This window comes from Crassostrea angulata, chromosome 1 (assembly GCF_025612915.1).
Source record: "Crassostrea angulata isolate pt1a10 chromosome 1, ASM2561291v2, whole genome shotgun sequence".
In the NCBI taxonomy this organism is placed as follows: Eukaryota; Metazoa; Mollusca; class Bivalvia; order Ostreida; family Ostreidae; genus Magallana; species Magallana angulata.
The window spans coordinates 32,741,115-32,762,516 of record NC_069111.1 but is presented as its reverse complement, the minus strand read 5'-3'; the positions used below and the strand labels follow the sequence as shown (position 1 = coordinate 32,762,516).

The 21,402-nt window shown below is 33.5% G+C and overlaps 2 protein-coding genes across 3 annotated transcripts in view; one reads left to right on the top strand and one right to left on the bottom strand.

Annotated features, from left to right (window-relative positions):
* Positions 1-3,020: 3,020 nt before the first annotated feature.
* Positions 3,021-21,402, bottom strand: part of LOC128178713 (ER membrane protein complex subunit 10-like) — a 31,309-nt gene continuing 12,927 nt past the window's right edge. For both annotated transcript variants that reach the window (XM_052846010.1, XM_052846018.1), the window contains exons 5-7: positions 18,691-18,866; positions 15,402-15,498; positions 3,021-3,839 (exon numbers count right to left, since the gene is read on the bottom strand). In XM_052846010.1, coding sequence (XP_052701970.1) covers positions 3,747-3,839; positions 15,402-15,498; positions 18,691-18,866 — 366 coding nt within the window. In that variant the 3' untranslated portion in view covers positions 3,021-3,746. The remainder of the gene's footprint in view (positions 3,840-15,401; positions 15,499-18,690; positions 18,867-21,402) is intronic.
* Positions 4,246-11,384, top strand: LOC128178704 (probable G-protein coupled receptor B0563.6). The gene is made up of 2 exons (XM_052845998.1): positions 4,246-5,851; positions 6,058-11,384. The coding sequence occupies exon 2, from the start codon at positions 6,083-6,085 to the stop codon at positions 7,244-7,246; it is 1,164 nt and encodes a 387-aa protein (XP_052701958.1). The 5' UTR covers positions 4,246-5,851; positions 6,058-6,082; the 3' UTR covers positions 7,247-11,384.

Here is a 21,402-nt window from a genome sequence, read left to right as displayed (position 1 = left end):
GAGAACTATAATGCTACAGTTTGTGAGATTACTTTGCAAGGATCCTCAAATTGTGTAAACTCTAATGTAGTGGAACCAAGAGTTATCTTTCTTGATGTTCTGTATAGTCTGAGAGTTATTCCTCTTGAAGTGGAACTCTTCTCTTCTTTTTCAGGTTGTGTACGTGCGGTCCCACCGCAGTGCTACACATTTTAATTCCTATGTTACTATTTATGTTGTTAAAGCCAACCATAAACCTCGGACCATAACTGGGTCCCCAGAAAGGGGTTCAATGTTTAAAATAGAAAAAGCATATGCTACGAAATGTAATGTTACAAGGAACTGCTGTTCAGGTGAGCGATGTGGCCCATGGGCCTCTTGTTGTACAGCGTATCGAAGATGGGTAGTTTTACAAGTCTGATTAGCTCACCTGAGCTGAAAGCTCAAGTGAGCTTTTCTGATCACATTTTGTCTCGTCTGTCTGTCTGTTTGTCTGCAAACTTTTCACATTTTCAACATCTTCTCCAGAACCATTGAGCCAATTTCAACCAAACTTGGCACAAAGCACCCTTAGACAATGGGGGTTCAAAATGATGAAAATTAAGGACCACGCCTTTTTACAAGGGGAGATAATTAGGAGTTATTGAAAAAAAAATGAGAATTTTTTAAAAATCTTCTTCTCAAGAACCATTTGGCCTGGAAAGCTGAAACTTATGTGGCAGCATCCTCAGCTAGGGTAAATTTAAAATTTTGGAAATCATGACCCCCGGGAGTAGGGTGGGCCACAATTGGGGGAGGGTTAAATTTTTACGCAGGAATATATAGAGTAAATTTTTTAAAATCTTCTTTTTAGAAACTAATAAGCCAGGAAAGCTGAAACTTGGATGGAAGCATCCTCAGGTAGTATCAATTCAAAATTGTGAAAGTCTTGACTCCCGTTTGTAGGGTGGGGCTACAATGGAAAGTCGAATTTTTATATATAGGAACATATAGAGTAAATCTCATGTCGCATGAATTAGCAAAGCGTATTTTATAGAAAATTGAACGTCGCAGATTTCTGATGCAAACATAAGGGGAAATATACACTGAATGTAAATATGTATCTTTGTATGAAAAAATTGACTGGAACATTAGATTCAAAGCTGAGTTTTACGCGAAATAAATATTATTGTAGTCATGCAAGGTTTTAACAAAATGTTTTGATTCTAAACAAGCAATATAAGTTATACTTGTAACTATCCGCCTGATTTTTTAGAACAGTTTTAGACCTAACATGTATGTGAAATGAATCACGAAGACTTAATATGATAAATACATACAGTATGTCATAAAAGCTTTTAAAGTGTAATAAAAATGTGCTAAGTGTTTCAATAACTTATATGCGCTCAAAGGCGTTTCATAAGTTTGTAGAATCACATTTGCAACTTGAATTCGAATCATAAATCATACAAGTTCAGCTTTAAAAAAGCTTACCGTCTTTAGCGCAAAAGACAATTTAATTATTTTTTTATATATTAAATGTCGCCTTCTCCATGCAATGGCGTGCCGAACTTTTTAAAAATATGTGCCTTTTAAGCATCGACTGTAGTAGGTAAAAAGAGATCTTAGGAAGGGTTGTATCACTATAGAAAAATCAAAGTTAATACAATTGCATTCAGTATCATTCAGTTTTACTGATATTAGTTTTACTAGCTGTATCTAATATACAAACTTGTTTACTGATATTAGTCATACCATATCAAATTTCATTGGTATTTGTATAATAAACAAAAAGAAAAGAACAAAATTTTTCAAGCGATGTTACAGAATATTGATATCAACTAGTTAACTGAAAATTGAAAGCCTGAATTTCACTTATAGTCATTTTTATTGTTCTTTCGTTTTCTCACTTTTTAAGATTTGGAATCTACAAAATTGTTAAGTCGTATGTGAAAACGATCGTCAGAAATTATCTCCCTTGCTCCGAACAGTATTTCAACCAATGAAATAAATGTAAATTTTCACAACGTGTATTTTCTACCTATCACAAAGGAGAGGGAGTGCACAATCCGGAGACTGTGAATTATTTCAACTCATTTTATTCATTTTAAAAATAAATAAACAGTTCCTAACGATTAACACATTCACTAAGACGTGTAATACATGAGTTAATCAACAGCCATATAAAGTTAAAAATAACTTTAGAACACAGTAAATGAGCAAATCTAGTTACAAATATTTTAGCCCGAAAAATATCAAAACTCTGAGATCATACTTAAGGCAATTTATTTAATAATTTTAAGCAATATTATTGAATTACATATCAATTAATATGATTGCAATTTAAATGTATATCAGTTTATGCCATCAGGAGGGATGCGAGAAGTCGAATTCAAATTCAATTCAAGACCTACACTGCCAAAAGAACTTCAAAATGTCTGTCTGTCTGTCCGTTACAATTTATATTTTGCTTCGTTTCAAATAACTTTAATAAAATTATATAACGCTGATAAATACATGTAGTTTACTGACCTTGACCTTTCCTTTTACTCTGACTTTACTATTCCCTTTTTGGTAAAGCTAATTTTTCCTTATAAGTATTTAACTAATAATGATTTATTCACTTGAACTTCTGAAATAAAACCTGTTGTTGGGAACTGTTCAATGCTCTGGCTAGTGCACCTATGACAACGGTGTTTCAAGATACTTGTACAATCATAAGCTATTCTTGCACTGATTATGTTCGTATAAATTCGGTAGCTATGCAATTTCTTTATATTTTAATGTCGTCATTCTCAATTATACTAGTGATATTAACTAAACGCATTTTACTAATGACATTGAAAATAAATGACGTAATATTCTGTGGTTTGAACATTGTGTGCCAAATTTTATTTCCTGTAGATTTGTCTCCGACATCGGTAAATGATGTATTAATGAAAATCGATAAATTCGAGATTACCATGGACCATTCATGATAGTCATAAACCTCAGGCCGCATCGAAAGTTAGTAAATTCGTGTATATTTTATTGATGTATCCTTCTGATCGACAACTACAATATTTTTATACTTTAACTCAATTTATTCGAATAATTAAAGATTTTGGGAGAAAAGTGAGTATACAAAGGAAATCATTTCTTTGGTGGTTTATACGGGTTATGGAGGTAGCGAATCAAGTTATGTTTTTTCTGCAATGGATGCTCGCTTCCTTCACACTAGCATGAACTACCAAAGAAAACATGTTATCATCTAAAAGATTATACTGTTTATTTCTTACAATTGTACCGTACTATGAACATACTTTTACGTAACAAACACAAACTGGAGAAGTTTTATACTGAATCATTACACAACTGAACTGCATGGAATAAATACAATTCGTATCGACTACTCGTGCACTCATAACCACAGCTTTTGTCATTTCAAAGGACATCTTACACACACAATTTGTCACAATACAAAAATTACAAACATTAGATTCCATCCATTTGTACACAACATGATAAAAGCACTTTTTTCTGACGCTCTAGTAAATACAAAGTACTCTTAAACATACAAAACATCTTTGTCCCTTTCTTGTAACAATTACAGCTGAGCACATACATTTTACAACAGGCAGTGACATTGCAAATTAACTTGACGAGTTCACTTCATTCCAGTTCTATCATTATTTTTTACCTCAAATGATTTATTTCAGACGATATAATTTTTCATTATCATTGAAAAGTTCAAAATATCAGGTTGTTTTGGAATGTCCTTCACCTTTCTGGTATCCTTTGACCTTTGTTCACTGACCACCTCCTCCGCCGCCTCCCCCTCCTTGCTGATCCCCGCCCCCTGACAACATCATTATTAACACGACAGGGACTATGTACATCCACTGAAAAATAAACACATGAATTTTCAATTGGTGTGTCTAGCCTACGCATTGTTTTAGAACGATCTTGTTAACAAATTGCAAACTTGCATCTTACAAAAAAATAAATTCACATTTTTACAATGTGTTCAATGAAAACCTAATACATGTATCAGTTTATTTATAAAAAATAAATTTTAATGGAAAATTCTTGCAACTGATATCAAAACACAGTGTAAATGCGTTGGTCATACATTATGTAGTATCATGGTACGTGTTCAATAGTTTTTTATCGCCCACATTCTCAACATACGATGACCCAATAATGTAAAAATTGCGACCAATATTAAACAGAAGTCGTTTTAAGGACGAAGCCAATATCATTTTGTTTGAATGATAAAATTTCGTAGCAAATGGAATGTACAACAAGAACGGAAATACACGCGATAAATAGTGGTATCTGATACAGCTGAGATGGCGGAAACCTAACTACACTGGAAATCCATATTTCCTACACGTGTTTCCATACATGGTTATTTCACGGTGAGAATCGTACATTGGAGAGAGCAATCTAATAAACACCAGACGAATTAGAAAACCCTAAAACCGCATTAAGGCTTCTCTAGATCTACTTAGTCTAATTACTCCAGGAGTTCACAAAGATAATTTTGAATCCTTAAAATTTCCCAGGTTTATCTTATAAATATTACCTGATTTTGCCAATAGACGAGTTTCTTTTTTTTTTTTAGATAGTTTTCGAACAATGTGCTATATTTTTTGAAAATGTAATACACAACATTTTGATTAGTGGATTTATATCCAAGATTTGGTGAATATATATATATACAATGTTTAGCATACAGAGAGTGGGTCAAACCGAACCCGATCATGCAGTTAATCACTAATCATGTCCTCTAATCCGGTATTAAGATGAATTGCCTGTGTCACGTATATCACGTGTTCCTTTGATCTCAAATATCTTAAAGATTTTTCATTTTAAGACACTGGCAATTTTGTTTCATGTATTTTATATGGTATAAATTCCTGTTAAAATGAATGTCAATTTCAAATAGTGTACATGTATCTATCTAAGAACTTAGAAGCAGCCTAAAATTGAATAATTTCACAAAAACACAAAGTTATTCGGTGGAAATATAGAATGTTTTGCTGAGCCTCGACGAAATTAGTAAAAGTATTATATCGAATAAATTGATAAGTTGGAAACAACTGCAAAATAACATATCAACAAATGTCATTTAATTTTCGTCACAAAATACCAGGACTGGTCAATCTATTTACATAAAACGGTTAATTAGTTCCTAATACATGTATACCAGTATGTGTGTTTGTGTGTGAAAAATGCTAATAATTTCACTACTTTCATCTACAATGTTATGTTTATTTGGCCGATTGTTATCTTCGACGTAGGATTTGACTATGAATACTGTTATCAAATAGCAAAAAACAGGACAACACACTAAGCATCTACCTCTGCACTGGTAATCAAAGGTTTGAATAACCGATTATCAAACCGCATGCACATCAGCAAAAACAAAAAAGAGCTAGAATTCATTTTAAAATTCATTAATAATCAATTAATGCATGTAAACTGAAAAATCAAGAATATACCATCAAATCGACGTTTGCTGAATGCAACACAGTAGTCCAAGACTTTACAATTCAACAACGCGGTGTTATTTTTTTCTCTTTCAATGAGAGGTTTTCCTTAGCCTATCATCAATTATAAAACAAAACTGTTCCCAGACACCAGACAGTGGAGGGTTAGTTAATGAATCTGTCATTAGCCGCGGTCCGTACACCCCCATCCAATCGATTACCCGGCGTTTCTCTCTCCCTCTGTCTCTCCGGGTTGAATGGGTAAGGGAAACGTTCCAGATCGTTCAGGAAGACATTCATTTCGACGAAATCAATAGATTTGACAGACCAATGGTTTTCTTGTCCTGTACAAGTCATTAAACTGGAGCTACCAATCAGGCTCCCACAAGGTGATGGCTAACCTTGTTATAACCTCAAAGGTAGGGAACTTACAGTAGCTTTAACCATTTGTACATGTATATAAAGATAATGAAAGAAATACCTGTATAGATATGACGAAAACAGTTTTAAAATAGTGGTTTTACATAGATATCAAATAAAATTGACATAAATGAGAATGGACTTTAATTGTGGATTTTCTCTCATAATTCTAAAAATATTAAGGAACTGCTCTTCACATTAACAGTGTACGGTGGTCATTGTTTAAAAGAATGCACGAGTCCTCGGGTCTTCACATCGCGTTTGGGATTCTCTCGGCAGACGAAACCCTAAATGACGTCATCACCAACGAAAGTCATTCCCATCTGATAACAGACGAAGAACTGAATGTAGTGTGGCGGATCTTTGTGTTCGGATTAATCCCGCTGTTTTCTGTGTTTGGAGTGATTGGTAATATACTCAGCCTTGCCGTGCTTTATCACCAACGAATGAGGAATCCTACTAATTCTTGCCTCGCCGCTTTGGCTCTCTCAGATCTTGGATTTCTTGTGCAAAGTCTTCTTTTCGTGGGGACTAACATCCAAAGCGTATATGATCCGGTGCTAGGGGAAGAAAGAAGTCAGATACTGTATCCCTGGTTCGGGGCTTACGCCAGTTTAGTAGCCTCGAGGATTTCTTCCAGTCTTATACTGCTTTTAACAATAGAGAGGTTCATTGCCGTTTGCTTTCCCATTCGAGCCAAACTTATATGTAACAGGCGGTGTACGATGGCTTGCTTGATATCTATATGTCTAGTGACGACTTTACTATTTGTTCCTTATGCTCTAAAATATGAAATCGTATATCTACAGGGTAACATCACGCACACTCCCATGCGTCTAATGTCTTCTAAACTGGGCGAAAATAAAGAATTTTTCGAAATCTATGGAGTGACTTTGAATATTGTTTACAGGTTTATACCAATAACGCTGGTGTTAATTCTAAATACCAGGATCATCCTAATTACCCGAAAAACTTGCTCAAGCCGTAAACTGATGGGAACTTTAGACGCAAAGGTTTACTCCAACGAACAGACCCGGATAACGTTCATGCTGGTGACCGTGTCCCTACTGTTCGTTCTGTGTACGTTACCGGGGGCCATACAGAGCATCCTGTCCCACTACTTGGAAGGCTACACCATGACGGGACAACACCAGTACGTCTTCCGGTGTCTCAGCTACGTCATATACTCCTTGGAAACCTTCAACTCGTCCGTCAATTTCTTCATCTACATGGTGATGAGTAAGACGTTCTCGAAGACTTATAAGGAAATGTTTTGTTGCATGAAATCTCAGACCCATTACCGAGTGCCTTGCAACTCTAAAGAGTCCATACGAAGTCTACAAAAGAGTGACACTAAGATCCTCAACAGTAGCATCAGGGAAATTCCGCATTGATAGTCAGACTTCTAATGATTGACTTGTGGTTATTTCTCACAGCTCCCTAGGGGCACATAACTCTACCTCCTACTAGTTATTATGGGGGCAGTAACCATGGATTACAAGTCTTGTGGTTTGGTACATGCATTTATTAGTTTGTTTACTAAGGAATAAAACTTTTATTACACGACAATGTACGATTTCCTGGCAGATTAACAGACATTTAGCCACAAAATCTTTAAAGATTGTTTGTCCTCAATGTATTTGGAGCATTACTATTTTGGGGAAACATCTGTTTACAGTATCTCAGACAGAATTCCCTTTTGTTTGTTTTCTTTACCCCAAATTTCTAAAATCGCTATTCAAGTGTGTATCTCTGCACTATTAGTATACTGTAGTAACTAGGAATCAAGCCATGAATAATTCATGTTGAAACCAATAGAAGACAATCTTTTGAAAAGCCATTTCACTAAGTACTCTGTGAATGGCCGAATATTTCAATGTTATGGTTAATATCTCCTTGTCTGTAGAACAGCCACTTTGTGTTCACATTGTCTGCAGATTGTCTAAAGCCGTTGCTTTCTTATTCAGAATAAATCACAAGTTATTATTCTTGTCTGACACTCTGGATCTAGCCGTTGTGTTATTTGAAAGACTGGGGATCGAATGCACTCTTGTCAATAAACGTATAATAAATAAATATATTTGACAGCTAGAAAATTAACACCACACGAGACGGGTTTTTTTTACTGAACAAACCGTAAATGACCAAATGAAAGATAACTTTAAGAATATGTGTCACCAAAAGCCGTATTACGTGGACTGAATAATGGGGTAACATCCCTTACCTGTATTATCCAACTTTCACCTTAGTAGCTTACCTGCGCTAGCTAGCTTTGACTATGTTATAAACAATACTCAAGCGCATTCACAAAGAGACACTACAGCTCATTTTCTCATCTTGGTTATTCCCTTTTTTAACACAGTTCAATAAAAGAATAGAGGTTATGCATGTACCGAGTGTTTCAATCTTTTTGCTGCAATAATAAGCTCGCTATGGCGAATTAAAAATGGTTCAGAAATCAAACTTTATATCACACGACGGCAAGTTGTCAATGGAATTGAAGTTAATTTTATAGAAATAAACAGGAAGTGAAAATAATTCATGCGCAGTGTCATGCACATCTTAATTCTTAATGTTAAGAAACATCTTCTCTTGTTACAACCCCGGAACGTTATTTCACATGAGGCACCCGACAAAGAAGGGATATGGAAATGCTCGGCGGATCTAGATGTTAAAATATTCTTATTCAATTGTAATTAAAGGATGCATTGATGACAAAAGCAGATTTATTATTTTTATCTCTTACAAGTTATATAGTTTGCACCTGTCTTTTGTCTCCACTATTTTTAGACGGGGTCACGTGACCCCGTCTATTAGTTTACTGTCAGCCGAAGTCTCAACCCGGAAGGCACGCGCAGAACACATGAATTGAGTCTACGCATAAGAAAATAGTACAGAAACTTTTCATGCATTTCAGTAAATATATATTATAAAAACACGCATTAAATCGTTTTAAGTCCTCCATGTATAAACTACATTCTATAAAGAAAATTGAAAAAAATATTCTTGCTCGGGTTCTATAGTTGTAGTGATTTGTGGAATGGGTTACATAACTGAATGCACAACGCCGTCGACGATTCAGTTAGTGGACGAGCTCAATAATAGAAGAGGTTGAAAGTTGAATCGAAAATAAAGTTCCCAAACGCAATGTGCCATTTTTTAAAAGTTGTGAATTTTATTTTAACAATCAATCACCTGAAAAATACCGAACTTCATGCGCGAGCCGAGATTAAAATCTGGACGGGCTATGCACAGATGTCTTACATATAAATAGGTGTTTCATTGGCTTCCAGTCTACTTGCGGTATGACTGCTGTTCATCTCTATCGGAATTTTGTTCCAAGAAAATAAAGAGAAGTCTGAATTTGCCTTCTCGTTCATTGACTCTTTGATAATTAAACTCAATTTAAATTTTGAACAATGCATTGTAAGCAAAATCTATATATATTATACATTTTGGGTGACCAATAGATCATATAATATATACAATCTTATCGATTGAAGAACCAAGTTAACTGTTAATATTCATGTTGTACGGCTTAGTTGGAATATATAATTATATATTTTTTTTAATGTTATGAGACATAAGTTTACACTTTTTTCTATACTGCATAACGGACAAAGCCAGTCATATTCATGATTTAAAAGAATTCTTCATCATGTCTTAATGTCTCTCATCAGAACTTCAGCTGATCTTTCTCCCATCGGTAAAATTTTCGCACCAATATTAGACCTATGAATTCAGAGATAATGCATAAATGTTATGTTTTAAATTTTTAATTGACCGTGTGGTAGTACATGTAAATAAATAGTACTTATCTCAATTTTCAATTTTAAGAAGATTAAAAACCAAAAGGTTTTATCGTAGTTATAAAATCTGACTTACACATCCTTTATTGTAGCTCTCCGAAAAGATTGAAATTAAATCGCTTTCGAAATTGAGTTCATTTTTTCCAAGACACGCATGAAAATGTGCGTTTAATAGACGAGAGTGCATTGAAAGGTCACAGATCCCTGAAATGACAATGTCCTACAACATTTATTAATATTGCTGTTAAAAGCGTTAACTTTACATATATTAGAAATTTTAAAATCAAATACTTCTGAATTTAAATTAACAATTTACAATTATCATACAATAATGTTTGCTTTATCAATTTTTAGTGAAACATATTACCGCCATGTGAATATTTTTTCCTAGACATGAAACCAACTCTCCTTCACTAGCACTAAGTAACTGATCTGGACATTTTCCTTATTTTTTTTCTAACCAGTCCTTTAACTGACTTATCTCTGTATATTTATCAGTTAATGATTTAAATTATCTACCTAAATATAGTTGTTTTGATTTTCCCGGTTAGTTGTAGTTTTTAAAAAAATTTCCTTGGAGCCTTATTTTACATAAGATACCGTTGTGTCAATTTTCTTCAATTATGAAGAACAGTCCCGGCCGGGATTTAGTAATATTTAGACAAAGTATCAGGCAATTGCAAAAAGCCGAATTTTAACATACTAAACTGAAACAACTAATTCAAACTCATAATTTTTGGAACATATTCAAGGAAAACTTGGACAATTACAAATTCAAACTTTTAAGACCCCGTCTTTTAGTACTCTCAGTACTTTGATTATCCTTTTATAGCCAAACCTGCCGAAATTCGTAGTCTTTTCACCCTCTTGCTGAAAGCCACGCTGAAATGTTTACAATCGATGAGCATGCGCATCTTAAACGAAAGGCTGGGTTAGCAATGTTTACTTATGGACCGTCTAAAATTATTAGTTTTAGCGATAAAATGAGAGTTTTTATATTTCACAAAGCGTAATTTTTGCAAAAGTTCAGTTGTCATTTCGTGGAATTTACGCAAAATGAACTGGAATGTCTCTTTAAATGCATACAAATCAAATTATACAACTTGTAAATACCTTTTTTTTTTAATTTGAAAAGGGTTTCAGAATTCACAGTGTAAATTCCAAAGAGAGAATTATCTCCATGAACAACAGCAGCAAATAGAAATGGTTGATAATTGGATGCTTATAACTTTTTTATACTTATTTCAGCTTTTTGCGCAGATAAGCTTATTATTGTCTTGATTTCCATAGAGTTACTATAGATACAGTAACAACATTGCTATTATCCTAGCTTTAACAGTTACATTTCAAAAAATAGCTGAATGCTTGTCATCTAAAAAGAGTTTTTTTTTATCATTGTAGATACCAGCATTTGAGTCATTCAAATTTTAATTCACAGTTTGGCTGAATAAGCACCAAAACCATTAAAATCGTCATTGAAATGGATTAATTTCCTGCTGTGCATGCTTGTATAAAGCCCATAAAAACGTGACATTATCTAAAACTCTGAAACGTGACAAAGAAGATGATCTGTCTCAATCCGTCACTGATGACAATGCTGGGTCTGTAGTGACAATAAGGATGCTGCCCTTCCCAGGTTTATGAGTTGTATAGCTTATCAAAGTATCTGTGTTCACTTCATTAAAGTCTGCCATGCTTATATAACTTGGTATGGTTGTCTGCAATACTTATATAATATGGTATGGTTGTCTACAATACTTATATAATTTGGTATGGTTCTTTGCATTTCCAAAAATACAGTTTTATTTTAGGCTAATCATTATTTTCTAAGGTAAAAAGACCTCTAAAACATTTAAAAAATCTTTTACTTAAAAAAGATACTAGTGAAGGACGACTTATCCACATGCACATAGTAGTCGACTTTTAACTAGTACTGCTGGCTAGTACAGGGTTAGAAAAATGGGTTATGTTGCCAAAATGCAATTGAAGTTAATTTTACAGCATTCATTCTGACTGAGACAGTTTTCAATGTAAATGTAAATATACATACAAGGTTACATGTACATGTATTATGATTAAAACTGCCAAGTTTATTTATTCTTTCATTGAGAGTTTGACTGATGCAATAATAAAAGAGGGAAAAAATCCTACTGCTACTAAATTCAAAGAAAAAAATCAAGCATTCAATAAATACATGTATTAAACCTTCAAATTTATAATCATTTATAGCTATAAAACAAAAGGTTCTACTGCCAATATCTGTTTAATTACTTTAATAATATCAATAAACATTAATATTTACGCTTTTAGGTTATTTAAGTTACATGTGCCTCAACAAATTGATCCATTTGTAACATTTATGTTCATGATTAAGGAGGCTGGATAATCAACAAAACAACCATCAGATTTTGAACATGATTTCTACATGGTATAACCTTTAGATATAGGTATAGACTTTAGGTAAAGTACTTTAGACTGAAATCACAGTTTGCATTTCCTTGTCCTCGTGCAAGGTGATAAAAGTGGAGTTTAAGACCACTCCAGACACATTGTGTAAGTTGAAACGAAATGTAATGCTATAGCGTTAATAGTCTTATATGATGAGGCAGATAAGTTATTACTGATGACCTTAGAGTAATTTTTTTTCCTAAAAAAGTCATTTAATAAGTCATATGCTCTCCCACACACACAATAAACCCCTCACTGTGGCTGAATAATTCAAACCGATGAGACCAAAGGATCATTATTTGTGCAACAAGTCCCAAAACAAATAAAAACCTGCGATAAAACCCTTGCTATTTTATTGCCATTGAAACATCTAGAGTATATCAATGCAATGCACAGACAGAATGTGTCCATAAATAGAGTTATAAAAAGTCTGCTGATGTGATGGAGACAGAACTTAATAGGTTATTATGATAGAGAGATAAACACAGCTGTTGCATACACTAACAGTTAATGTCATCAGATTGTGGCCTGCCTCTTGCAAGCCTAGCAAATTTTAGCAGTAATTTTTACTTGATATTTCAATGATGACTCTTTTTTTTTTGCCAAATGTGTGAATTCTTTTTTTCATTTTAAACAAACTTATAAACACACAGCCTCCAAACAACTCTCCCATTTCTCCATCCCTTCACCATATAGCAGTTCAATGGATCTTAATTCATGATATTGAATACCTTGTTATAAATATGGTACTTAGTCAATAATTCTATACTTTTTTGCTGAACACAAATAGAGGTTATCTTACTGCTAGTAACCAAGATGTCTGTGGTTGGATTTCTGATAAGAATTGGTTAGAGAGTTATAGAGATTCTTCAATCAATGCACAAAAATTAGATTATTTACTTCTGCACTTTAAATAGAACACAAATAAAATATGTTCATGATTTATAATTCGGATATACCTTGGTACCACAATTCAATGAATCCATGTATTGTTCATGACATCCCAATGTACTGAATATACAGTTCACGTTCATCAAAGTTTGCATGGGTGTGTTTTCATCGCCTATATATTACTAATAAGAGGTTAACAATGCATTGTAACAAATTCTGATCTGTAAATATTCACTGCAGAATTAAATTTACAGTTCCTTCGATCAGTTAAAATGAATTGTACTGCAATGAAACATACAGTACTTCTGCTTTAAATCTTATGTTTCTACTTGTAACTCTCTGGCCTGTAAACTACTATTTCTGAAACTTCCATCACCTCCATTTCTTCATCTTTCTCTTTCCTTAGATTTGATAAATCAATATATCATGATGATATATATGCAAAATGTATAAATCGGTGTAAATACTGAGTATATGGAAAGGTTGCCTTAATCAAGATAAACCTTCATTGGTCAGATCAATAGATCATGAATTATGATTGACTCTGGCTGGCATATTCCGATAGCTACAAATAACTACAAATGACTTCTCAACTGTCACTTTGCATTTTCAGACCCATGAGTATCAAGCTTCAGAAGAATGAAATTAATTAGTTGAATGAATTATCTCAATAAATAAATGAAAACCTTGACCTCAATCCATCCATTGATGGATCATAAAATCTAGAATGTTCATTTGGAGTGTTGTCTATGTAAAGAATCTTATTGTTTTTTTATTTTGTAAGCAGTATTCTAAATAAGCAACATACTCAAAAGGTCAATAAGCTGTTGAAGCATGTGACTGCTAAATCAAGTTATCACATAGTGCATTTTATCTCAATCTGCAACCCACCCTTCAAATGATGTATTGATGTTCCCTGATTGAAAATGTCATCTGATTGGCAATGTACATTTTTTAAATTCTACTTTGTGAAAGCTAGGACATTTCTTGTGGTTGCTTTTATTCAATATATTCAAAGAAAACAAGCACTCTGAAAATATTGCTGCATAAAAAATCATGTCTCCTACCAATAAATGGCATTCAGATGTCAAGGCAAAAAGTGGCATTAAGGGGTAAAGGGTTAATATTGATTTACCAGTATACTATTTAGGCATTCTCTTAGCTGGATTTAATTATGTCAATATGAGTAATTATAAAAACTGATTAACTTCAGCATGCTCATGAAACATGACTATAAATGTTGTTTATCATATTTATAGCTCATCAATTGTTTTGATGTGAATGTTTATGTTGTATTCAAATTTGAACCTTTAACAAATATCTATTTAAGGTCCGACATGACATATCATCCATTATTTTCTAATTTTGTGAAGATTTCTACTATGTAATTCAAAAGTTATATTTTCATGTTTTAATTGTGATATTTTTTTATTTCAAGATATAGTTTCAATTGAAAATATATACTATGACTTTACCAATCACCATTCAATTACATTTTGCATGCTATTTAATATTCTGATTCCAAAACTAACATGATCATGTACCCTGACTTTTTGGCATAAGCAGGTTTAAATGCAAATAAAGAAGAAATAACCTATCAAGGAAAATTATATATTAAAACTGAGGAATGTTGAGTGTGTCCTTAAAGGGACTTGGACACGATTTGACTTAAAATTTTCAAATTTTATTTTTCCATTTTTAGTGTTTATACTGATAAATATAAAAGTTTATAATGCTTTGTCAAAATTTGAAAGTCAAATATTAAGTTATAAGCAAGATACAGAGTTCATAATTCTTTGTTTTGTAAACAAAGCCCGAATGTTCTCATTTTTACATATGTGTTGTATTGGTGTAAGTTTCAATCATATGTAATTTTCTTTTGTGATACTAGTATTTATGAAGATATTGAGTTAGCTTTAATTGTTTTTTACATGTCATTTTGTCTAAGAAATGGTTAATCTCTACTTTTACATATTTTGTAAACAACTATAAGACTCGAGCTTTGTAATGTTTACATAACAACCAATTCTTACCTCTGTATCTCACTTGTAACTTGACTTTAACATTAAATATTTTGGTCAATCATTTAAAATGCACCAGTAAACCATTTTATACATAAAAAATAAAAATAATTTTTTTGATCTCAAATCGTGTCCAAGTCCCTTTAAGTGTGATTAAATTATAGTTTATGACAAGGAAACTACCAAACTAACTGAGACAAATCTCAAAAGAGGAAAACAAAACATGCGAAACAGACACAAAGGAATTTCCAAAACCAAAAGTCTCTTGCACTTTCCACACGCAAGTTTTCTTATCTATACATATCTTTTTGAACATATATGTATTTGTGTGTTAATTGGTTTCAATGAAATATTTGACCTCGTATATTTTCCATACTTACATATTTGGCCAAAAATGACCTTTTGTCCTCTGTTTGACCTTTGGCCCTCTCTTGTTCTTCTCTCTTCAATTTTTCTATATAACTTTGTGTATCAGGTCTAAAAAAAAAATTAACAGATACAAATGAGGCAAGAGCCAATTAAATAATTCATCATTGATACAGTCTGTAATAATTAGTAGCAACACAAACCATACAATATGTTACTCTGTATCTAAAAAAGTTAACAAACCTTACATCACTGCTAATATATAATCGTTTGCATGCAATTTAACATGGAACCTGTCTAGATCTATAAACTACATTCATATGGTATTGATGTTGAAAAATTAATGTGGTTCAGAAATGTCTATCACACCGCTATATCAATGTTCTTACAAAAAATACAGTTAATCTACAATGATACTATTAGACGCTTAGATGTATCTTAAACAAGAGGCCCATGGGCCACATCGCTCACCTGAGGAACAAGAGGTATGATAAAATCAGCTCAATGGAGTCATAATACAAACTATCTGGACAATGTACAATAATTCATGTAAATCGTGTATAAATAAAATCCATTTTCCCCTGGATATTCTTATGTTTATAATCATTAGTCCCTTTTCTAACAGGATGATTTTATAGTAATATCATATGTTGAGTATTGCAGATCTAAAAAAGATCCCTAACAATAGTTTATATATGGGATATAAACGTACATCAAACTCTGAACCTTCTCATGAGGCCAAAGAATTGTCCTGGGGCCAAAGTCTTAACAATTATAAAGAATCATCTGGCTGATTAGTTTCTGAGAAGATTTTTAAAGATTTACCCTATATATTCCTTTGTTAAACTTTGACCCCTTCTCATTGTGGCCCCACCTTACCCCTGGGGATCATTATTTTCACAACTTTGAATCTACACTACCTGAGGATGCTTTCACACAAGTTTCAGCTTTCCTGGCTGATTAGTTTCTGAGAAGAAGATTTTTAAAGAATAACTCTGTTTATTCCTACGTAAAACATCGACCTCCGTTTGTGGCCCAAACCTACCCCCAGGGGTCATGATTTTCACAAATTTGAATCTACACTACCTGAGTATGCTTCCACACAAGTTTTAGCTTTCCTGGCTAATTAGTTTCTGAGAAGAAGATTCTTAAAGATTTACTGTATATAATCATATGTTAAACTTCGATCCCCCATTGTGGCCCCAACCTACCCCCAGGGGTCATGATTTTCACAAATTTGAATCTACACTACCTGAGGATGCTTCCACACAAGGTCCAGCTTTGCCGGCTGATTAGTTTCTGAGAAGAAGATTTTTAAAGATTTACTGTATATATTCCTATGTTAAACGTCGATCCCCCATTGTGGCCCCACCCTACCCTCGGGGGTCATGATTTTCACAAATTTAAATCTTCACTACCTAAGGATGCATCCACACAAGTGTCAGCTTTCCTGGCCGATTAGTTTCTGAGAAGATTTTTAAAGATTTACTTTTTATATTCATATGTTAAACTTCGACCCTCCATTGTGGCCCCACCCTACCCCCAGGGGTCATGATTTTCACATCTTTGAATCTACACTACCTGAGGATGCTTCCACACAAGTTTCAGCTTTCCTGGCCGATTAGTTTCTGAGAAGAAGATTTCTAAAGAGTTACTCTATATATTCATGTTAAACTTCGACCCCCCCCCCCACACACATTGTGGCCCCATCCTCAGGTGAGCTAAAAAGGTTAAGTTTACAATTCAATAAGTGGGTTTCTGGAAGAACAGATTTTGAAAATTTTCGTAATAAATATTGACAATTTTTTATACTTTTTTAATCTTTAGCTTTTAAGATCTGTGTACAAACATAGAATTGTGAGCAAATCTCTGTATCTTGCTTATAATTCGAAGCTTAACACTCAAATATGGTTAGTAAATAGAAATTGTAAACAACATGCACTACATGTATAACAAATAAAGAACACAATTTTTTTTTTCGAAATGAATCATATATATATACATGGATATACCTACATATTTCCGTAAGCGATATCAAACTCTATTTAAACTGAATAAACTCGAGAAAATGCCGAGCATCTCAACAAAACCTATTGCATTAATCTACCATTACGCAAAAGATAATGCCGAATTACCGATAGAATGAATTGTATTTCAGTACCCCTACATCCGATTTTGCTTAATTTGCGCAGGTAAACAGTTAACGTAACTGTTTGATTTACCGAAGTCTCTGATTGATTTGATACGTAAAAATCACGAAATACAGACGATAGTTTCCAGGTTACAAAGCATAAATAATGAAAACGAAACGAAAATCAGAATAAGCTAACACCAACGGCATGTGTGAAAACTGTCAACGCATTGAAATATTTAGCCTCAATTTACTTCACAAAATCGGCACCAATATATTTTTCATGTTTCAAAACTTCCGTTCATACGCGAACTGTTGCACAACAAGCAAATTCATCATACTATTAGTCAGATCGACCCTTTTTCGTATAATGTCATGGCTGCTTTAAACAAAGAACCTCGTTTTAGAAGTATGGAATACGAGTCTTGGTAAAATGGGTATGCAAACCCGGGCCGTGGCAAAATAAATGCCGGGGCAGATCGGCAATCGTCAATTCCAAATACGCATTATTTTGCAGCAATATCTACAGCGAATACAAATATACTAGTCCATCAAATATCCTGAAATTTTAATGAGATTGGCAGATTAATAACTGCAAATCTTTTGTTTTGCCCAGGCCAAGTCTTGCCTACCCATTTTACCGGATGCCGAGCCCGATTGAAACACACCTTTCCTTTATTATTATTTTCGTAATAACTTCGATTTGAAACAAAATTACCCCTTAATTTTTGCAATTTATATTTTCCTTCCCATAAGGATAATTTATGCTAAACTGCGTTGAATTTGCCTCGGTAGTTCTTGAGAAGAAGAGTTTTAAAAATGCACCCCCCTTTTTCTACAGTTTCAAGGTTTTCTCCGCTTTGAATACAGATCGGACTTTAATTTTTGCAATTTATATTCGCCCTCCCATAAGGATGCTTTGTGCCAAATTTGGTTGAAATTGGATAAGCAGTTTTAGAGAAGAAGTTCAAAATGTAAAAAGTTTACAGACGAACAGACGGACAGACGGACGGATGGACAGACGGACGGACAGACGGACGACGGACAAAATGTGATCAGAATAGCTCACTTGAGCTTTCAGCTCAGGTGAGCTAAAAATGAAGATACGACATCTAAGAAAACATGTAGGCATTGCAAAACTCTGATCGTATAGAAATTTAGTGTATACTTACGATGGACCAAGCAGTGTCTGTGTGACCTCTACACTTGTGTTCCAGTCCTGTATGGAGAAGTTGTCCCCATTAACACACTGGGAGGTGGCCGTCTCCAAGGAGATACCCATCACTTCTCCTGTTTGGTCAAAGTGAATCCAGACGTGGTCTGATAAATTGGAACTCATGATACCACACTGAAAAATAATGTCACGACTTACGATAATCAGCATGATTGTTAAGCAGGTGAATTATCAATCTTTAACTGGCTGGCTAAATATTGTTAAGTTTAACTTACAAAGTATATGTACTGCTGGAGTGTATGCAGGGAAATAGTTCTAAATAGCTTGGTGAATATGTGATATATTTATACCCGCACTTTCTAAAGAAAGTTCGGGTATATTGTTGTTACCCTGTTCCGTCCGTCCGTCCGTCTGTCATGTTTTACTTTCTCAAACTGCTCTTACATCTTATAAACCAGCAAACTAACTCTTGGAGTTTGATTTGGGGTATCATGTTGTTTTGTAAAAAGGTTTCAAAAATTCTCTGTTAGTCCTGGGGGTCAAATAATTGGTAAAAAATGACGTTTTTTCACAAAAAGCCTTCTTCCTCGAACTCCTCCTACATTTTCAACAGTAGACAAATCATCTTTTGGAATATGTTTTAGGGTATCCTATAGATGCGCAATAAGGTTTCGGAATTTTCAATTTTGTCCTGGGGGTCATTTAATGGCTGAAAAAATGTCCCCCTCATCCAAGCATTCCCCCGGATGTGATGGATGAGGGGCATTCTTGGAAGACAGCCTGAGGCTGAGGAGTATCAAGTAGCATTATTTCCTGGCTATTATGCTCGGGATCGCCCTTCAAAAAAAGCTAAAAACCTACCTGGAAGTGACGTCACATACCGTATAAATAGTGCTTCCATTGTGATAAACACTCATAATTTTAAAGCAGATTTATTGTCAAATATGTATTTTTATTTGAGGTGGGATAAACAATTCTCAATACCCATACAGGGAGGGAACCTTGATACTCCTCAGCCTCAGGCTGTCTTCCAAGAATGCCCCTCATCCATCACATCCGGGGGAATGCTTGGATGAGGGGGACATTCTTTTCATCCAGCCTTCGGCATATCGGAGTATCAAGTAGCATCTTCAAAGTATTTGACAATAAATAAAAATCCTTCCTAGTAGAGAAGATTCTCAATCAATGATTTAAATAAACATAGACCATTTTAATAAATCAACTTTAGTTTCATCATGTGGAAACACAAAATTGCTTTATCATCTTAGCCACAAAACACATCAAATGTACCCATTATTTTCCCCACCAATTTCTATAATAATTGTCCATATTGTGGCTGCATGATTAATGTTTTCTCAGAAAATAATGTTTTAAAACCATTCTGCTTCATTTCTCTGTGATATACCGTAATAAAATACATTGTTTGTAAAATCCAAACTATCTAATTTTCTGTCTGTAAGATGTTAATAGAAAGAAGAATGAATTGCATTCATTGAAATGTCAGATTTTACTATCTGATATATAGGGTACATTATAATACACATATAATACAGCTATAATGTAATTAAATGTATGATCTTCTAGCTTCCAATGTAATGTAGAAAACAAATTTTTTCTTCCTTGAATATAAAGTACCGGTATTATATTCATGCATGATTAAGTTTTGCAACATAACTAAGGTACAATGACCCTCTGATCAGAAAAATATTTACTCTTCATTAATTACTTATATGTCAATCATTCTTTTATAAACTAAAATCATATTTATATATACCGGGTACATGTATGTCCTATTTTGTCTAGCTTATATAGCTATATATTAGGATCAGTTAAGTTTTCTTTGAAACGTAGATATTATCAGTAAAAGCAATAGTATTCACTTGTGTACAGAAGGATGTCAGGTATAATCTTGTCTGATGTCTTTGAACATCAACGTTCCTTCCTTTGAAAATTCTTAAATCAATATCTATGACTTTCCTGGTATGTGGTATTTATACAAAAAACAAAATGCTAATCTTTCATAACACATCCATTTTGATATATTAATACACTGTACAACCAAACTCTGCATGAATTAATTAGTTTTAAGAAAACTAATTTCAAAACCTGCAATCTTTTCTAAATTTGATAATTATATCTTCAATATGAAATAGGTTAATATAAATGACCTATGTTAAGATTTTAACCTCTAGCTAGGTACTGTTTTCTCTTAAAGAATATGGAATTAATATTTCATTTTCCATAAATCTAATATTTGTATCATTATAAACAATCTATTATTTACATATACATGTATATTCATGGAATATATATAACTTTTCGCTATAAAGTGGGAACATTGTATGACATTAATTTTTTGTGTATTAACAATTTATAACAAGATATGAAATCTAATATTAAGTTCTTTGTAATGTCATTTTTTGGTCGTCAATATATCTATATTCATGTAATCACAATAAGACCAACAATTGGGAACTGTAAACAGGACTATTTTTGCCCCATGTTATTTTCTTAGATTGTAAACATTTTTGTCCCAATTAAAACTTGCCCAGACAAAGCTTTGTTTATAGAGAGACAATGTAGGGCATTGTAATTCACCTAGTCTTCATTAATACACCCACTGGCAAAGAGACAAAAAATAAAACAGGAACAAATGTGTTCCCTGTAATCGTTCTTGGAATTTATGAATGATCAGATATGTTATATCTAT

Bases quoted from the DNA above. Each gene is read 5' to 3' on its own strand.
- LOC128178704 (XM_052845998.1), top strand. From the start codon at position 6,083: ATGCACGAGTCCTCGGGTCTTCACATCGCGTTTGGGATTCTCTCGGCA.